This window comes from Oryctolagus cuniculus, chromosome X (genome assembly GCF_964237555.1).
Source record: "Oryctolagus cuniculus chromosome X, mOryCun1.1, whole genome shotgun sequence".
NCBI lineage: Eukaryota > Metazoa > Chordata > Mammalia > Lagomorpha > Leporidae > Oryctolagus > Oryctolagus cuniculus.
In genome coordinates this window covers 2,831,063-2,850,727 of record NC_091453.1, presented here as the reverse complement: position 1 = coordinate 2,850,727, position 19,665 = coordinate 2,831,063, and the positions used below count along the sequence as shown (strand labels likewise).

Sequence of the window (19,665 nt, the reverse complement as noted above, 5' to 3'; positions counted from 1 at the left end):
CAGGTGGCAGCTTAGCCTGCTATTCTATGGTGCTGGCCCCAAAAGCCAACTTTTCATGTCTCATAGGTTTGCTGCTGCTTCAACTTTTAATTGAATGTCCCTCCATATCTGAGGTGAGAGAGGGTGATGTTTTCAAAGAATTCCAGGAGGTCTGAAAACTGTGGTAGTACTGAGCCCTGCATACTTTCAAGTAAACAAATAAGATCTTTAAAAAATTAAAAAGATTAACAAAAAATGGAATAAGTATAATATAGCATAATAAAAGTTATTGAAAACTTATGAATTATTTATGGAATTTTTCATTTCATAATTTTGGACTGTGATTGACCATGGATAACTGAAGCCATGGAAAGCAAAACCATTGACAATGCTGGAAATGGGAAGGTGGGCAACTCAAAGTTTGTGAACACAATGGTAATGGTGACCCAGAGGTATGGGAAAGGATTTAAGTGGACCGAGAGACTGCAGTACCACTTTTTGCCATGTGAGGGCAGAAGCGGACAATGTTTAAAGTTGGCCTCCTTTCTGAATTCGCCATTGACTCCCACTCGCTTAGTTTAAATGCAGCTTGTTTTCTCCCTTAAAAAAAGATTTTTTTCCCATTAGATTCTGGCGCATTGTAGTTACTGAGAGCATTTACCCCCACCCTCTCCAAATTCCCCACTGCATGTGATACGTTTTTGCTTTTTTTTTTTTTTTTCTTTTAAAGACTTAAGATTTATTTGAGAGGCAGAGTTAAAGAGAGGGTGAGAGAGAGAAAGGACTTCCATCTGCTGGTTCACTCCTCAAATGGCCATAATGGCCAGAGCTGGGCCGATGCGAAGCCAGGATGTAGGAGCTTCTTCCAGGTCTCCCACATAGGACCTGGGCCATCTTCTACTGCTTTCCCAGGCCATAGCAGAGAGCTGGATGGAAGTGGAGCAGCCAGGTCTTGAACTGGCACCCATATGGGATGCTGGTGCCGCAGGTGGAAACTTAACCTACCGTGCCACTGCAGTGGCCCCACGTTTTTGCTTCTTATAGTTTCAGTTTTTGTCTGTCTTACAGAAAAATCACTTATTTCTACTTATTCCATGCCCAGGAACCTTGAACTTTAATGTTTTGCTAGCTGAATTAAAGTGAGTGTGAAGAATAATTTTATGCAGAGCAAGGTGATCCTGAGACTTAGTACACTGTCACCTAGGGCTTATATTGAATTTCCGGACCTTTCTGGCCTTTCTTGATCACTAACTTAAACCCCAAATGCTGTGTGTAGGGCTTGTGGCCTTGTGGGTCTTATGGGCGAGTGGCGCAGAGAGACAGGAGATGGGCACAGATGAGATAGTGACCGCTTGTGCTGGATTGCTAGCAAGGGCACAGACAGGTGCTGTGATGAAGGGATGCAGGCTGCCGTAGGGGAGGGGTGGGGGGCAGTCTTTGTGGAGAGGACCCACCCGCTCCGGAGGACAAGGAGAGACAGATGTAGATGAAGCAGGAGGGAAGGCAGGAAGGGAGAGTGTGGTGCATCAGAGGGCCTGAAAGCCCCGTGGGGCTGAAGCACAGAGCAGGGCGCAGCTGAGATTAGGGACTCACGCAAGGCTCTTGGTTGAGATAATGCAATGGTGCCTGCAGAAGCTGGGGTTGTCTGTGGATAGAGAGCAGTAGTCCTGGAATGAGACAATAGCAGAGAGATTTGCAAGAGCTTGGGAGGTAGGGCTCTGGGCATGGGCTGCGTGAGGAGGAGAGGGTGTTTTAGGTGGCCTCCGACCTGGAACCAGTGGTGGGGAGAGATGATACGCTGACACGAGGAAGCACTGAGAGAACCAGGCCCTGGGGGTGGGGACCTCAGTGCAGTGTGGGACACTTGAAGACTGCACAGTTATTGAGCCATCCAGGAGCACTGGGAAGAAAGGGCAGGGTTAGGAGTAGACGTTGGGCACCCCAGCTCCCTGGGCAGCTGAAACTAGAAACTAGCTTCCGGCTGGAGGCCAGGCGGGCTCCTCTGTGCGCCAGGGGAGGGGGGACAGGCGCCAGCACCTAGGGCAGTGCTGTGTGGCCCACTGTCCAGTGAGATGAGCCTGAGGCCCTGGGGAATGCCCCGGGCAATGTGTGCATTGTGTTCCACGCATCCTGGGATGCTGACTAGAGTGGGCCTAGGTGACCGTTGGCTTCTCTCTTAGCTCCTACCGAAGGCAGTCTCTGGGCTCTACTGGGCTGGGGGACAGTGACAGGCCGCCTGTGTGAGTGTTTGTCAGAAGGCAGTTTGCCTCAAAAGAAACCCCAGAAAATGCATTTATCGTTACATGTCAGTCTAGCATCCATTCTTTGAATTGACGCTGACCCTTTACAAGGAATAATCACGTGCGGTCTGCTCAGCCGCAGACCTGGAACTGAGCCTTTCCTCCTCAATATGCAGCTCTTCTACTCCATGCTCAAGTTTTACTCTTTTTTTGTTAAAAGATTTATTTATTTTCAAAGTCAGAGTTACAGAAAGAGAGGGAGCGACAGAGAGCGAGCAAGAGAGAGCTCTTCCATCGCTGATTTATTCCCCAGATGGCTGCAACGGCCAGGGCTGGGCCAGGCTGAAGCCGGGAGCCAGGAGCTTCTTCTGGGTCTCCCACACGGCTGGGGCCCAGGCACTTGGGCCGTCTTCCACTGCTTTCGCAGGCCATCAGCAGGGAGCTGGATTGGAATTGGAGCAGCTGGGACTTAAACCAATGCCCAAGTGGGATGCCGACATTGCAGGCGGCAGTTTAACCTGCTGCACAACACTAGCCCCTCAAAGCTTACTCCTGATTAGATTGTTCTTGAGCTCTGTTTTATTGTTTTCCTTGTTGAGTTTGGAACTACTTAGGCGCATACTGTCTTCAGTTCTTCCCAGCACCTCACTTAGAATGTTGAGCTCAAGTGCTAGAGAATCAATTTCAAAAACTCAAGTCATAGTCTTTAAGTATTTAAATATGGTGAGGATGAATGGGTTAAGCTAATTTTTTCCTGAAGTAAGACACTTAAGTAACTTCATCGGAAGCACATTGTAAGTTAAGTTGACATTTATTGAAGGATTACACAGTCAGGAATATTCATGGGGCTTTTGATACTATTTGTCTCAGAAAGCCAGCATGTTTTAATAATGGTGATTTAGTTCTAGTAATACCAATATTGCAAGGAGACTGATCAAATACATACAAGTGTGTGTGTGTGTGTGTGTGTGTGTGTATGAGAGCAGAGAAAATGAGAATGAGAGAATACTCACTATTTCAATGCAGGCAGAACAAGATGGATTTCACCTTTTTCACATTGTCACTGAATTTAAGTTTCAGCTTCCTACTGGGACCACTGGTTGAAACTAGCTTATCTTGCTCCCATTAGCTGATTCACTCCCCTAAATGCCTGCAACAGCTGGGGCTAGGCTGGGACCAAAGTCAGGGGCCAGGAGCCCAGTTTGCTTCTCCCACATGGGTGGCAGGAACCCAACTGCTTGAGCCATCACCTCTGTCTCCCTGGGTCTGCATTAGCAGGAAGCTGGAATCGAGTCAGAGCTGGGAGCTGAAGCCAGGCACTCAACATGGGATGTGGGCATCCTAAGGGTTGTCTTAACTGCCATGCCAAACCCTGCCCCCTCTTTCTTCTTTTTTTAAATCCAGTTTTCCCAGCACTACTTATTATTTTCTTTTATTTTAAAACACATTTCTACTTTATTTACTTGAAAGGCAGAGTTACAGAGAGGTAGAGGCAGAGAGACAGAGAGACAGAGAGAGAGAGAGAGAGAGAGAGGTCTTCCATCCGCTGTTCACTCTCTAGACAGTTGAATGGCCGAATCTGAGCCAATCCAAAGCCAGGAGCTCCTTCCGGGTCTCCCAGGCGGGTGCATGGTCCCAAGGACTTGGGCCATCTTCCACTGCTTTCCCAGGCCATAGCAGAGAGCTGGATTGGAAGTGGAGCAGCCAGGACTTGAAGCGGTGCCCATATGGGATGCCGGCACTGCAGGTGGCGGCTTTACCTGCTATGCCATGGCACCAGCCCGCCCCCTCCCTTATTTCACTTTCTAGTCACCATTGTCTCTTTTCTTTACCTCATCATCCTCTTAAATGTATAATATATTTTTTCATTTTTAACAGTTTCATCGAAGTTTAATTTATAGATTATAAATTTGACCAATTTCCAGTGTGTAATTCAGTGATTTTGAGTATACTTCTCTTCCTGTGCAAGCATCAGTCTTTAGTTCCTATTGTTGATTCATTAAGAATTTTTCTGTTAGTTTGTTTACCACGGAAGCTGTTCGGTCACTTGTGTCTTTTTTGTTTTCCATTCATAGCTGGGAGGTACCATTGGAGACATTGAAGGAATGCCATTTGTGGAAGCATTCAGACAGTTCCAGTTTAAAGCAAAAAGAGAGAATTTCTGTAATATCCATGTTAGCCTTGTCCCTCAGGTGGGCTTTCCAGATAAGTATGTGGATGGCAACTTTGTTCTGTTTGCCTGTGATATTCTGCGTGTCCCCATTTGAAACTGGGGGGTGGGGTGCACGGTTATCCAGAAGAGCTGGCTGTACTGAAAGAGACCCTTTTCTTTTTAGCCCAGTGCTACTGGAGAACAAAAAACCAAACCCACCCAAAACAGTGTCCGCGCACTGAGGGGGTTAGGCCTGTCTCCGGATCTGGTGAGTTGAACTCAGTGGGCAAGTTCACCCCTGAGGTCTCTAGGAGGAGAAACTTCCCGTGTTGGTCCGTAACATTGTTTGAATCCTTTGTGGCTCTTAAATGGTTCCTATGACAATGAGCCTTTTGTGTTTGGGAGCCAGGAAAGGCTTATCTTTATCCCAACTGGTGCATAAATTGGCCATCTGTTCCTCCCCAGGCTCTCACTGGATTGGCCACGTTGACAGCTGGGCAAGTGCGAGGTCCTGTCATTTATGTGGTTCTGGATTCTTTAGAGTGAACATGGAGCCTTGGGATTTTCCTGTGATCCTGCTAGGGTGGGCTGTCACTGCTCTCTTTTTAATCTACACAGTTAGATGCCTTGTAGCATGTTATCCACTTATTGCCAATTGCTAGACCAGGGGTCAGCTGCCTGTTTTTGGAAATAAAATTTTATTGGCACACAGTCACACCTATTTGTCTATAGCTGCTTTCGCACTGCAGTGGCACTGTTGAGTATCTGGGCAGTGACTGCATGCCTCGTAAACCTGAACCGTTTCCCACGTGGCCTTGTAGAGAACTATTTGGCAACCCCTATGCTAGCTCTTTTCTTGTGTTCAACGGAGTGACACTTGTGAGCTTGCCTCTGCACCAGAGACATCTTGATATTTTGAGTTCTTACTGGTACATTTGCGTTGAGTTTGATTATAGTTGCTCAGCCCAGTTTCTGAGAGTCCAGCAGAATGCCCAGAGTGGACAAGCACGTACTTGGACAAGATTCTCTTAGTAAAAAGAAATGAATATAGCGTCTTCCTGAAAACAAATGGCCACTTGAACAGCCTGGTGCCTGCTTGCTGACCTGTGCAAAACTGGCTTTGACAGATCGTCTGCCGAAGTTCAACACCCATTGAGATGCCAGTAAAGGAGAAGATTTCTATGTTTTGTCACGTGAAGCCCGAACAGGTTGGTGCTGCTCTTTAGGAGATTTGTTTTTTTTTTTTTTTAAGATTTATTTATTTTACTTGAAAGTCACAGTTACACATACACAGAGAAGGAGAGGCAGAGAGAGAGAGAGGTCTTCCATCTGCTGGTTCACTCCCCAGATGGCCGCAACGGCCGGAGCTGTGCTGATCTGAACCCAGGAGCCAGGAGCTTCTTCTGGGTCTCCCACATGGGTGCAGGGGCCCAAGGACTTGGGCCATCTTCTACTGCTTCCCCAGGCCATAGCAGAGAGCTGGATGGGAAGGGGAGCAGGCGGGATACGAACTGACGCCCATATGGGATGCTGGTGCCACAGGCGGAGGCTTTACTCGCTGCGCCACAGTGCTGGCCCCGAGACTCTGGGTTCTTTAGATAGGATGCTGGTTTCTTTGCATGGTTACTCCTTCCCTTATATGCATAACGCCAGAGTAGGCTTTTTAACTCATAGTCAGATTACTAGAGAGAAAACCACATGAAGCCACCTTACTGTCTGTCTCTCTTTAACATTGTTTATTTATTTGAAAGGCAGAATTACAGAGAGAGGCAGAGAGACACAAATCTTCCATCTGCTGGTTCACTCCCCAAATGGCTACAATGGCTGGAACTGGGCCAGGCTGAAGTCAGGAGTCTGGAATTCCATCTGGGTCTCCCACATGGGTGGCAGGGACCCAAGCACTTGGATCATCGTCTGCTGCTTTCCCAGGCACATTAACAGTGAGCTGGATCAGAAGTGGAGCAGCCAGGTCTCCAACTGATATGCATATGGCATGCTGGCATTGTAGGCTGCAGCTTAATCTGCTGTGCCACAATGTTGCCATCCCTCACCTTTTTTTTTTTTAAAGACTATCTTCTCTTTATACAGGATTTTCTATTGCTTTCATTCATTTCTTGTGTACCTGTTATAGCTAAACTTACTCAAGCCATATGGGTACATTGACATTTCCACTATCTTTTCTTTTAAAAAAAATTTAAAAAGCATCTATTTTCATTGAAAGGCAGACACACACACACGCACACACAGTTTTTGCATGGTTCAGTTAATCCTCCCAATGACTGCAACAGCCAGGGCTGGCCAGGAACTCAAGCACTTAAGCCATCATCTGCTGCCTCCCAGGGTGCACATTAGCAGCAAGCTGGAATTGGAAGCAGAGCCAAGACTCAAATGCACACATCTGGATATGGGATGCCAGTGTCCCCAGTGCCATGCTCACCATTGCACCAAAGGCCTGCCCCTGCACTATCTTCTGAGTGCTTCCCTGGCCTCAGGAAGCAATTCATTGTTACAGAAACGTTACTGGGATTTGGGCTCAGGTCCCCTGGTATGCAGGACCTCCGCCTGGGTATTCAGTTAGTTAGCTTTGCTTTCCTTTTGCCTTCTCTCTCCCTTGTTCCCAGTAAGGCTGGGCACAAGGAATTGGGGTTGGCTGTCATTTACGAGTGATTTGAGTAGCACTCAGGAAAAGGGTACCTTGCGTTCCTTCACGGTGGCTCATGGCTCTCTGGGATTTCTGTGGCTCAGGAGGCTGATACAGAAACCCCTGCCCCATGCCTGCCCTTCAGTCAGTGCTAAGTCTGAACTACTTTGAGAAATGTGACAGTGGATTGAAGGATTTTCCTGTATTTGTGTGTTGTCATGCCATTTTGGTTTTATAAAAATGTGTAGTCTTTCTATTGGTGAATAGAAGTTTGTTTAGTTCTTAAAAAATTTACTTATTTATTTGAAAGGCAGAGTTAGAGAGAGAGATAGAAGGAGGAGGAGGAGGAGAGACAGAGAGAAATCTTCTATCTACTGGTTCACTGTCCAGATGGCTACAACAGCTAGGGCTGGGTCAGAGCAGGTTGGTTCAGGTCAGGCCAAAGCCAGGAGCTTCATCTGGGTCTCAAGCACTTGGGGCCATTGTCTGCTGCTTTTCTCAGGCGCTTTAACAGGGAGCTGGATCAGAAGTGGAGCAGCTGGGACTCAAGCCGGCGTTTATATGTGATGCTGGCATTGCAGGCCGCAGCTTAACCCACTACGCCACTACACTGGCCCCAAACTTTGTTAATTAAGCAAATTAACTCAGTTTCTGATATAGGAGGACAAAGATTTTTGAGTTGGAGTGCTGCGAACTCTGAGAACCGAAGCTGTTGCCCCAAGTTTATACCACACAGAACCTATAGTCTATATGACTATGGATTCTGAAGAATGTACATTCCCATCAGTCCTTGGGGTAGTTCATTAGTCATTTTTCATAACATCATTTTTTTGATGTGCATTAACTCTCCCACTTCTTAGTTCTATGATATTCATAAGTCCTAGTGAACTTGCATTTGAAGCTCTTCTCTTGTGGATCACTGAGAAGGAGATGAAAAGGGTCACAGGCATCTCTCTGGGTCCATTATCAAGATATTTAAAAAAAAAAGGAAAACCTCTCTCTGGCCTGGAGGATAAATGAACAAATGACTCCCCACTGCATGACTTCCACTTGCAGGAGTTGAGTGGTTCTGAGATTGAGCCTTAGCTAGTAATCCGGATGGAGCCCTGTCTTAGTGATGTGTCACTGGGGAGTGCACAGTGAGGCACGGCAGTCCGAGGATCACGCTGCTGATGCTGAAACAACTTGAGAACCCTCGATTCTCTGGCCACGGGCTTGGGAAGGCTGGACATAGAGTTGGCAGGACATTTCTTGGCATTCATTGAGGATGTGGCAGATCCTTAAATGCCTCCAAGCAGCCCCTTGGATATACTTGGGAGGGTATTGAAAGCCCATTAGAGAGAGAGTGAAAAACAACCCAGCCGTGCAACACCTGGTATTTGAAGGCGCTCATCTCCTCTAATGGGTGTAATTAATTTTACTGTGCTCAACCTGTGCTTGTAAATTTACCCCTATGAAGGGATCAGGGAACAAGGCCACAGACAAAAATGACTGTAGTAGTAGCAGCAGCAAACAAATGAAGGAACATACTTAGAAGACATGGTGTATGTATCCATTGCTACTGCTTGAACTCAGACTTAGGATTTGGTGCACTGGGCCATGTGTCTGGGATATTGAGATGTAAAGCATCCATGCAGGCAGCCATTGTGGGGCAGCAGCTTAATCCACTGCCTGGTTCTCAACTGCATCTCATATCACAGTGGCAGGTTCAAGTCCCAGCTACTCTACTTTCAATCCAGCTTGCTGCTAACACATCCTGGGAAGTAGTGGATGATAGCTCAAGTGCATGGGCCTTTGCCACCCATGTCGGAGACCTGCATGGAGTTCTAGGCTTCTAAGTTTGCTCTGTATCAATTCTGGCTTTTACAGGCATTTAGAGTGAAGCAGCGAAGCAGCTGCTAGAACATTCTCTCTCTCTCTCTCTTGCTCTGCCTTTCAAGTAGATGAATATATATATATACACACACACATATTTATAAAAAGCACCTATGTATCAACACCAATTTTCTGACACCAGCTGGGAATCCCACGCATCAATTCTGACACTAGCTACCCCTAGAGAACATCAAACTCCACATACTCAAAGGTTCAGTCCCTTACAAGAGAGCCCCCTGCTTTACACCCCACCATAGTCTCCAGTACTCTCAGACCACCAATGCTTCTGCCAACTGACTACTAATTTCCCATATCCCCTTAGGTTCGATAATTCAAAACTCAGTAAAGCACCATAAACGGGTTGAAGTGAAGAGCCACATGAAGAGACACAAGGAGAAGATCTAGAAAGGTCCCGAGCCCAGGAGCTCTTGTCCTTGCTAAATCAGGGTTCCCCACCAGCCTGGAATCTCAGTATATTCACCAGCAAGCACCTCTGAGTCTCAGTCTCCAGCATTTGTTTTTTTAGATTTTTTAAAATTTACTTGAAAGGCAGAATTACAGAGAGGAGAGCTCGATCTTCCATCCCCTGGTTCACTTCCCAGATGGCCGCAACAGCCAGGGCTGTGCCAGGCAGAAGCCAGGTGCCAGGGGCTTCCTCCAGGCCTCCCATGTGGGTGCAGGGGCCCAAGGATTTGGACCATCTGCTGCTGCTTTCTCAGGCGCATGAGCAGGGAGCTGGGCTGGAAGTGGAGCAGCTGGGCTTCTTGCAGTGTCGTGTGCAGAGGCTTAACCTGCTGTGCCACAACGCTGGCCTCAGTCTCCAGTGTTTTTATTGGAATCTTATGTAGGCACAATTGATTGAATCATTGGCCATATGTTTGAACTCAACTCCAGCCCCCATTCCCTTCCCAAAGGTCAGATCTGTTGGCTGAAAGTTCCAGTCTCTTGGTTGGTTTTTCTACTGAGCAGCTCCATTATGAAACTATCTGCAGACCACTTGGGCTTGCTGTATTTGCATACAAGGAGACTTTTATCCCTCTGGAAATTTTAAGGGTTTTTGAAGCTCTGTGCCAGGAACTAGGGACAAGACCAGTTATACAGTTGGCCCTTTGCATCTGCAGGTTCAGCATCTGTAGATTCCACCAACCATGGCTTGAACAGATTTTTAAAATTTGCATCCATACAGAACCTGTTCAGATTTTTTCATTGTCATTATCCCCCAAACAATATAGTGGAACATCTATTTACATGGCATTTATATTGTGTTAGGTATGATTTAAAAATTATACAGGAGGATGTGCCTAACTTAGATGCAAATACTGTGCCGTTTTGTATAAGGGACTTGAGCATCTTCAGATTTTGGTATCCATGGGTAGAGGACATTGAAGTGGGTCCTGGAACCCAATCCCCCATGAGGACCAAGGGGTGATTGTATATATTTTTTATGATACCACCACATCCATGGCTCCAGCAGCAGAAGAATGAATTAAGAGAGTTCCGTACTTAACCAGATTTTAATTCTGATTTTTGTTGGGGTTACTGGGTTTCACTGGTTTTCTTGAACTAGTATAAACTGCCACTGTCTTTTGAGATTTCTTTCATTGGTGAGTAATATTTGAATTGACCCATATAAGTGGGGTGTTCTGTCATCACTGATCAGGTCATCTGCATCCATGATGTTTCTTCTACATACCGAGTGCCTGTGCTTCTGGAGGGACAAGGCATTGTCAAATATTTTAAAGAGAGATTGAACCTGCCCATTGGAGATTCTGCAAGTCATCTGCTTTTCAAATGGAGAAATATGGCTGACAGGTACATGCCAGGAATTACTGATGTAATCTTTCCTACTTCTTGGGCTTGGGTGTGGGACTAAGCTAAGACCTATTTCAATGAGTAAGGATGTCACACTGGGCATTCTGTATGTACATGTTTTGGTCTTTTAGCTAAAGCCACATCGCATTGTTATGGAGTTTTGCTGCATTTTTAAAAGATGTTGGAAGTCTTTGATTTTACTATACTTAAACCAAGGGAAATTGAAGTTGTTTGAGTTCTGGAAGAAACTTTTTAAAATTTGGAAAGATTTGATTAATTTCTTAGTTTCTGGGTGTTTTCAGCAGTTTTAAATGTTGCAAGTGTTTGCTTTATCATGTTTGCTTTTGACATTCGGCTAAATTTCCTAAAGAACATCCTTTTGAATGGGAAGTGTCAGCTGTGCTGTCGTTCCTTCCTGTCCTTGTTAACTGTTCAGTATCATGATGAAAACTGCTGGTAGCTTTTAGCCCTGAGCTAACCGTATTGGTTTAAGCAGTTTGTCTAACTTGAAGTTGTGTGGAAATCGAATCCCTGTCCCCTGTGTTCTTTACTAAGTACAGCTGGGGCTCGACTCCACAAGCTCATAGGCTGCCGCTTGTACGGCTCAGGGCACGGGCAGTGGGTGCAGCAGATAGCGATGTAGGTTCTGACCGGCAGCTGTGCTCACCACTATACCAGCAATGCCGCCCGCGGCTACGAGTTCTGGATTCAGACTGTCTCTCTTAAAGCCACATGAGTCTGCGCGGATTGCTTCACCTCACTGGACTTACTCTCCCATCTTGATATCATGGGGGATACCAGGACCCACCTTGTGGTAATTAGGGCACAAAATACATAAAGCCTTCATGTGGAGTTGGGCACTAGGGATTGGCTGTTGATGTTGATAACAGTCATTCAAATGATTTGACGGAATCCCTTCCATTGGTAGATGACTAACCCGACTGACAATCTCGTGCCTTTTCGCTTTGACTTTCTGGGGCGAATGGGATCAGGCATAAAGGGCAGCTCCTGTGCTCTCGTGAGTGACAGTACAATTAAGCCCCGCCCTCTGGTGTGCCGGAGGAATCAGTCATTTTGTAGGGATTTTCTCACTAGTTCGGGGCTGATGCTCTTTAAGCACTAGAAGTTTTAATATTTTAACCCTTTTCCTTGAAAATAGTGCTAAATTATGCTTAAATCCATTTGGTGTTGCTATAGAAAAATCCCTGAGGCTGGGTCCTTTATAAAGAGGTTATTCTAGTGGCCTGAGGGTCCAGACAGCATGGTGCCAGCGTTCTGGCAGTGGCCCCTGGCTGTGTCACATCCTGGAGGTGGCATGGAAAGGAAACCGCTGTATGGAAAGGAAACCACTGTGTGCAAAGGTGGCATGGCACGTGTATGAACAAAGGAGCAAGAGGGGGCTGGGCTTGCTTGTTTACAGTGGCCCCTTCTCCTGGGAACTCAGTCTATTAATCCACTCAGGAGGGTCCAGCCCCCATGACCTCAATACCTTTCAGCAGGTCCTCTTCTTCAAGGTCCCAGGTCCCATCACCTCAATACTGCCATACTGGGTCCCAAGTTTTTAGCACATGAACCTTTGGGGTAAACCACACCCAAACTGTAGCATCCTCTAGGCGTCTGTATGTTTCCAACCAGATGTTTCATTTTTGTATTATTTCCTGTGGCTGCCATAACACATTGCCACAAACTGGGTGGCTTAAAACAAGACAAATTTATTCTCTCACAGTCCTGGAGGTCGGAAGTCCAAAGTCAAGGTGTCAGCAGGGTTTGTTCCTTCTGGAAGCTCTGAAGGACAATCCATCCCTGTGGCTTCTCGTGACTGTCAGCTGTCCTTGGCTTGTGGCCGAATCACTCCATCTTCACCTGCTCCCTTGTGTTTCTAACCCTTCTATTTTATAAGGATGCTGTTGGATTTAGAGCCTGTCCTAATCCAGGATGACTCCATGTGGAGATCCCTAAATTAATTGTATCAGCAAACACTTTTTCCAAACAAGGTCACTTTCACAGCTTCTGGGGAATATTTTTTTTTGGAGGGGGGCACTATTCAACTCACTGCAGTCTTCAGACAAAGGAGAGGTGCACTGGTGTCTGTGCAGCATGCTTGCTTCACTGGTCATGGTGAGATGCAGTGTCTTGTCTTGAGCAGCTGTCCCCTCAGCACATCTCCAGAGAGAAACAGGGAGGCAAACAGAGGCCACAGGAGCAGCCTCGATCATGGAGACCTAGAGCTGCTCAGAGGCCGGGGGTGGGAGAGGATCTAAGGCCACAGTGGGACACCCGAGCCCCGCCTTGGGACCTGCCTGTGCTGGGTGGGGCTGCAGAACAGACTCTACCTCCACCTCCTGTAGCGGATCACAGTGGTGTGAGAGGCCTGGCCTTGCACACCCCAGGGGTGGGCGATGACCAGGTGGAGGGCATGAAGGTGCTGCTCAGCTTCTCTGGGAAGTGCAGATGGAGACGGCAGGCGGGGTGAGCCCAGGGAACCTTCCTGCACAGCACCGCCTCCAGACTAGGTGTGACCTGGAGACTCACCTGCTCCAGCTGCCCTTAAGCGAGACTTCCTGCCCCCGAAGCCCAGACATGCACGAGCCACAGGAGAGCCCCTGCTGACTCCAGCGCTGCTCCCTTCTAGGGGCAGGGCTGACCTCTCTGCTGTCTGAGGAGAAGGGAGAAATTGGTGAGGCTTTGTTGCAGCACCTGCTGTGCTCAAAGGCAGCTGTGAGGGCCAGGACCGATGGGTCGCACGTGAGGCCGGGAAGCACCTGCAGCTCCCGTTGTCTCATGTTCCACTTGCTTCCGCTTGCTCTCTCTTACCTGTGCCCTCTATGGAGAGGTGGTAGGAGGCACAGACAGCTGCCCAGCCTCCAGAGCAGCATCTCAGGTGCTTTAGCCCGCTTCCCAGAAAGCCACCTTTCCTGTCACTTTTGACTTAGCTTCTTGTGCATTCTCCAGCCAGCTTGGTGGCAGTCATGTTTCCCTTGCACCCTTTGATGATGCTGAGATGAAAGGCGGATACGCCTCATGGCAGTAGCTTTTGTTCTAAGGTGTTAGGGGAAGAGCTAGCTTCAAACCCTAAAACATCTTCTGTGCAAGATGACATTTCTGCATGCTTAATACCAGACCAGATATTTTTCACGTTCCTTGAACAGATTTCCTGACAAAAGCAACACTAAAGACTGTGTCTTTAATGGTGAAATGTGATTGAGTGTCTTCTGTAGAATGGAATTTTCTCATAAAAATGATCTAAATGGCTTGTAATATTTTAAACAGTTCTCTGCACCATTCTTCAGGCATGTGGTGAATAACCAGACTTTTGTGGGCCAGCTGGGAGTGTAACAATTTTAAATGTAGACACTTTGAATGCATTTTTTTATACAATGTCACCTTATGAAGTTAATATTGGAATGCTTCCTGTTGACAAGCAGAATGCATTTTCTTATACAATGTCACCTTATAAACTAATTTATAAGCAGTTCATGTTTGTGAGATGGGGGTAGCTTTTTAAGTTTTAAATTTTTAATACTTTCAATTTTCTCTGATATACTCATTTATATTTGTACTTGTTTATGTAAGCCAACGTTGGGATTTCTTATGATTTTGAAGTCTGTTTGGTGAGCAGATTCTGTTCTTTGTGGAGGGAAGGCAGAATTTGCATCAAGTACATCAAGTGGGTGGGTTGTCTGTTTTGAAAGATTTTAAAAGAGTAAGACTAGGAGCAATGGTATGGGTGCTGCCATGGCTATTGGTGACAGTCTGTTCCTTGCATAGGAGGATAACCTTTGACCTTGTCTTCTTTCCAAGATATGAACAGTTACAGAAAACGTGCTCCATAGCTCTGGTTGGCAAATACACTAAGCTCAGGGACTGCTATGCCTCTGTGTTCAAAGCCCTGGAGCATTCAGCCTTGGCCATCAACCACAAGCTGAATCTGATGGTGAGTCCCAGGTGCTCTGCTGGGTAATGTAGTCATTCGCTCGAATGGCTCACGTGCCAAAGAGGCACGTTGTGCTGAGGGTGTCTGAGACCACCCCCAGGAGTGCTGATGCATTAGGAAGACCCGCGGGGCTCAGCAGATAGTCACACTTATGGCTAAGGTTTATTCTAGCCAGAGATTACAAAGCTAAATTAGGAAAGGGAAAAGTTGCCTGGGATGAAGTCTGGGGAAACCTGTGTGCTTCCAAGAGTAGCCCCCTAGCAAAGTCCCCTGGGTTCAGCATCATCCCTTTGGCGAGGAGTATTGGTAATATACGTAAAGAGCTGCCTGCCACGGATGCTCTCTGGAGACTCAGCACCCAGGGATTTGACCTGGACTGGTCACGTGAGTATCCTAGCCATAGCATGCACCAAAATCCCAAACTTCCAGAAGGAAAGTGGTGCTCAAGCACAGATCATGTTGGCTTGCACAGACACTTTAGGCACAGTGAGCCCCTCTGCTCAGTTCTTGGAATGGTAGGGAACTTTTTGAAATTCAAGTTTCCAAATGTCAGCCAGGGGCCAATCTTGTAAGCAGACCTTGCCAAGGACAGCAGTCAGGACTTCTATGTTAACCTTTGTGGCACTCAGATTTAAAGCACATTTCTGAAATTAGGTTTTGTGTATCTGGGTAATTTATACTGTGCTTCATGCTCATTTAAGTGCATAGTATTTGCCTAACAAAATAATAGAACAGTTTTCTCTTTAGCATTAAGATAGAATCCAGATTTTTATTTCTAGAAATAATTTTATTTCTGTATTTGAAAGAAACGCACACACATGCAGGGAGAGAAAGAGAGAGAGAGAGATCTCATCTGCTGGTTTGCTCCCCAAATACCTGCAATTGCTGAGACTGGGCCAGGCTGAAGCCGGGGGCCAAGAACTCAATCCGATGTGGGCAGCAGGGACCCAAATGCTTGAAGCATAACCTGTGGCTTCCCCGGGTGCACATTAGCAGGAAGCTGGAATCAGAAGCAGAGCTGAGCCTCAAACCCAGCACTCTGATGTGGAATACAGGAGTCCCAAGTGATGGCATAGCCGATGTGCCATACACCCACCCCAGAATCCAGGGTTTTTTGTTTTGTTTTGTTTTGTTTTTGACAGGCAGAGTGGATAGTGAGAGAGAGAGACAAAGAGAAAGATCTTCCTTTTGCCGTTGGTTCACCCTCCAATGGCTGCCACGGCTGGCGCGCTGCGGCCGGCGCACCGCGCTGATCCGATGGCAGGAGCCAGGTACTTCTCCTGGTCTCCCATGGGGTGCAGGACCCAAGCACTTGGGCCATCCTCCACTGCACTCCCTGGCCACAGCAGAGAGCTGGCCTGGAAGAGGGGCAACCGGGAAAGAATCCGGCACCCCGACCGGGACTAGAACCCGGTGTGCCGGCGCTGCTAGGTGGAGGATTAGCCTAGTGAGCCGCGGCACCGGCCAGAATCCAGGTTTTTAAAATGCTGAACAGCTGGCCTTTTGTATTCATGGGTTCTACATCTGAGGTTTCAACTGATTGCAATTTTTTTCTTGTCTTTATTTCCTAAGCAATACGGTGTAGGCACTATTTACATAGCACTTACGTTGGATTAAGTATTGTAAGTCATCTAGAGATGATTTTAAAGTGTTCAGAAGGGAGCAGGTATTCACCTCAGTAGTTAAGATGCCGGCTAAGACACCCATGTCCCACACTGGTGTGCCTGACTTCCATTCCCAGTTCCATCTTTTGACTCCAGCTTCCTGTCAATTCAGACCTTCATGGCTTAAGTAATTGGGTTCCTGCCACCCATGTGGGAGACCTGGATTGAGTTTCCAGCACTCAGCTTCAGTCCCAGCCCGGCTCCAGCTGTTGTGGACATTTGGGGAGTGAATCAGTGGATGGGCACGCTCTCTGTCTCTCCGCATCTCAGAAACAATAAAAAATACAGGAGGATGTGCAGTCTATTCCAAGTGGTTTCAAATGTAAACTCTGTGTCGTGAAATCTCAGCCTCATCCTTTTCTTGTTTTAAAAGATTTATTTATTAATTTGAAAGGTAGAGTTACAGAGAGAGACAGAAATAGAGATCTTCCATCCACTGGGTCACTCCCCAAGTGGCTGCAACGACCAGAGCCGCACCAGGCTGAAGCCAAGAGCCAGGAGATTCATACGGGTCTTCCACGTGGGTGACAGGGGCCCAAGCACTGAGGTCATGAGCAGGGAGCTGGATCCAGCGTGGAACATCCGGAACATGCCTATATGAAATGCTGGCATGACAGACGGCAGCTTTACCTGCTACGCCACAATGCTGCCCCCAAATTTTAGCTTCTTTTTTGTTGGCTTTCCAGTTTTCTTTTTAAATTTTACTTAAGTTGTACAAGTTTCATGTATTTCATATATGCACATTTAGGAACATAGAAATACTTACCCTCCCCTTCTTCCCACCCACACTGCAACCCTTCCTGCTCCTCCCTCACATTCCTACTCTTAATTTTTACGAAGATCTATTTTCAATTTATTTAATGATCATATAGTTAACCATACACTAAGTAAAAGAGTTCAACAAATATTATGAAGAAAAAAAAAAAAAAACCAAACCCGCACTGCTCCTCAATGGGAGACACAAGGGCTGTAAACAATCATCCAATCTCAAAATGTCCATTTCACTGCAATACTTTACATTTCAGTTACTCTATTGGTTACCTTGGATCAGGAAAAACATGATGTCTGTCTTTGGAACTGTCCTATTTCACTAAGTATAATGGTTTCCAGTTATGTCCATCTAGTTGCAAGACAGGATTTTTTTTTTTTTACAGCTGAGTAGTACTCCATAGTGTATATATACCATAGTTTCTTTATCCAGTCAACCATTTATGGAAGATTTAGTTTCTTTAACAGTTTTATTTATTTATTTTATTTGAAAAACATACATACATCACTTCCTCCTTTCCCCCTCCCCCACTGCGCCGCACACACAGAAAGCTCTACCATCCGCTGGGTGCATTCCCCAAATGCCCACAACAGCAGCTAGAGGTGGACTAGACTGAAGCCCGAAGCCTAGAAATTAATCTGCATCTCCCGTGTGCGTGGCAGGGACCCAACCACTTGAGCCATCAACTTTGCTACCCAGGATGCACATTAGCAGGAAGCTGGAATAGGGAGCAGAGCCAGGACTCAAACACAGGCACTCTGTCATGGGATGCAGGCATCCTAAGCAACCTCTTAACTGTGCGCCAAGTGCCTGTCCTGGGGGCTTAGCCTATCATATTCCTAGAGATCTTTCCTGATGCCCCTCCTTTTCTTTCCAGTAGTGTTGTGCTGGAAAGTAGATATGGCTCTGAGCTACTTCCATGGCATTCTCTTCTTCTTCTTCTTCTTCTTCTTTTTTTTTTTTTTTTTTTTTTTTGACAGGCAGAGTGGACAGTGAGAGAGGAGACAGAGAAGAGAGAAAGGTGGCATTCTCTTCTTTGCCCATAATAGCTACACTATTATGTGGGTGCCTGTTTATTGTGATTTTTCCATAATCTTCCTGAATGATTATAAGAGTTACAAAATAGGGATTGTATGTTTCTATCCTGCTGAAGCTTTGCATAATTATTATTTGAATGATCATGTCATAGTGTTAGATGGCACTAATATTTCTGAGTGTATATTTTTCTTATTGCCCCTTTAATCTATTGAATGTTTTTTAGTACATAGACTCCCTCGACCTGGAGCAGATCACCAAAACGGAGGAGCCAGTGAAATTCCACGAAGCTTGGCAGAAGCTGTGCAAAGCTGAGTGAGTACTAGGGACTGTCCACAGCACTTAGGACAATACCTGTGTGCTTTTTTCCATAATTATTCCCACTTGGACCACATTCATACTGCATTGCTTTGAAATGTGCATGTCAACATTGGTGGCATGTGCAATGGAGATAGTTTTATTCGGGGAAGATGGGGAAGTGTGCTCGTTCTACTGAAAGATGCAGATAGTGATTACCCATACCAAGTGAAAGTACAAGAATGACAACCTCCTCTCTTGATTGTATTTTCTTTTACACGTGTTTTGATTCTAGGCTTTATTTTTAAAGGGATTGACAGAACTCTTGGGGGCAGCATTGTATTGTAAGGGTCGTGACCCAGCTGGTTTTTCTCTTGAACTCTTTTAGTTTTTTCAACTGGGAGTGTTGCCTAGGGTCTTCTAGCCAGAAATTTTCATTACTTCTACTTAGTTAGCAATTGAAATCTGAGGCTGATTTTGCCACTTTAACTCTTTCTGATTAAGTAAGAGAACTTAACATTTTTATAACAGTGCTTTGGAAAGAGGCCCTAACCTATTTTTATTCGGATTCTTCTCCCAGTGGCTTTCTTAACAGAATTGAGTTTCCCACTATGTCGCTTCCCCTCTTCGAGGAGGAATGACACAGGACCCTGCGCTGTTCTTTCGTCTGCTCGGCCCTCCCCGGGTTTGCTGCTGGTTCTTCCCGGGTTGGCTACCGACCCTTCCACCTCCGTGGAAGGGCGGTTCCCCCTGCCACTTTCCCCACTTCCGCGGGGGAGCGGCACACCGCCGGCCGGCTCTCTCGGGGGCTGCACAGGTGTTCCTTCAGATAGATGTTCCTGGTGCATGTTGTCTCTCTCCTCCTTTATAGTCCTCTTCCACCAATCCCAACTCTGCTACCCACACGCCGAGTACGCTGCTCTCCTCCAATCAGGAGCAGCTCCTGCAGCTTGTCAAGTTGGTGAGAGGCAGCTGTGTAGAAGCTGTTTTCTCCTCTCCCAGCACCATATTGTGGGAGAGCAGATGCATAGAATGTCTTAATTCCAGTAACTTAGTCTAGTCCGAGTTGCTCCCAGTTGCTCCCCACACCACTAACTGCTCAGATGCCACAGAAAATATATATATCAAGGTCAGCTGTGTGAATTTGTCACAACTTTTTCAAAACATTGAGAGAATTTCAAGAAATCCAAGATGTGAAATTGTGTAATCAGTTCTAAAAATACACCGTAAGCCTTGGATTTGGGATCAGTAAACATGAATGACTGAA

The 19,665-nt window shown here is 46.4% G+C and overlaps 1 protein-coding gene across 10 annotated transcripts in view; it reads left to right on the top strand.

Moving 5' to 3' along the window:
* The window catches only part of CTPS2 (CTP synthase 2), a 196,245-nt gene that overhangs the window by 93,436 nt on the left and 83,144 nt on the right, over positions 1-19,665 (top strand). For all 10 annotated transcript variants that reach the window (XR_519479.4, XR_519480.4, XM_070067268.1 and 7 more), the window contains exons 5-10: positions 4,295-4,411; positions 4,556-4,639; positions 5,499-5,579; positions 10,548-10,699; positions 14,501-14,633; positions 18,328-18,416. Coding sequence is in view for 8 of the 10 variants with exons in the window: in XM_070067268.1 (XP_069923369.1) it covers positions 4,295-4,411; positions 4,556-4,639; positions 5,499-5,579; positions 10,548-10,699; positions 14,501-14,633; positions 18,328-18,416 (656 nt within the window). In the remaining 2 variants the exon portion in view is untranslated. The remainder of the gene's footprint in view (positions 1-4,294; positions 4,412-4,555; positions 4,640-5,498; positions 5,580-10,547; positions 10,700-14,500; positions 14,634-18,327; positions 18,417-19,665) is intronic.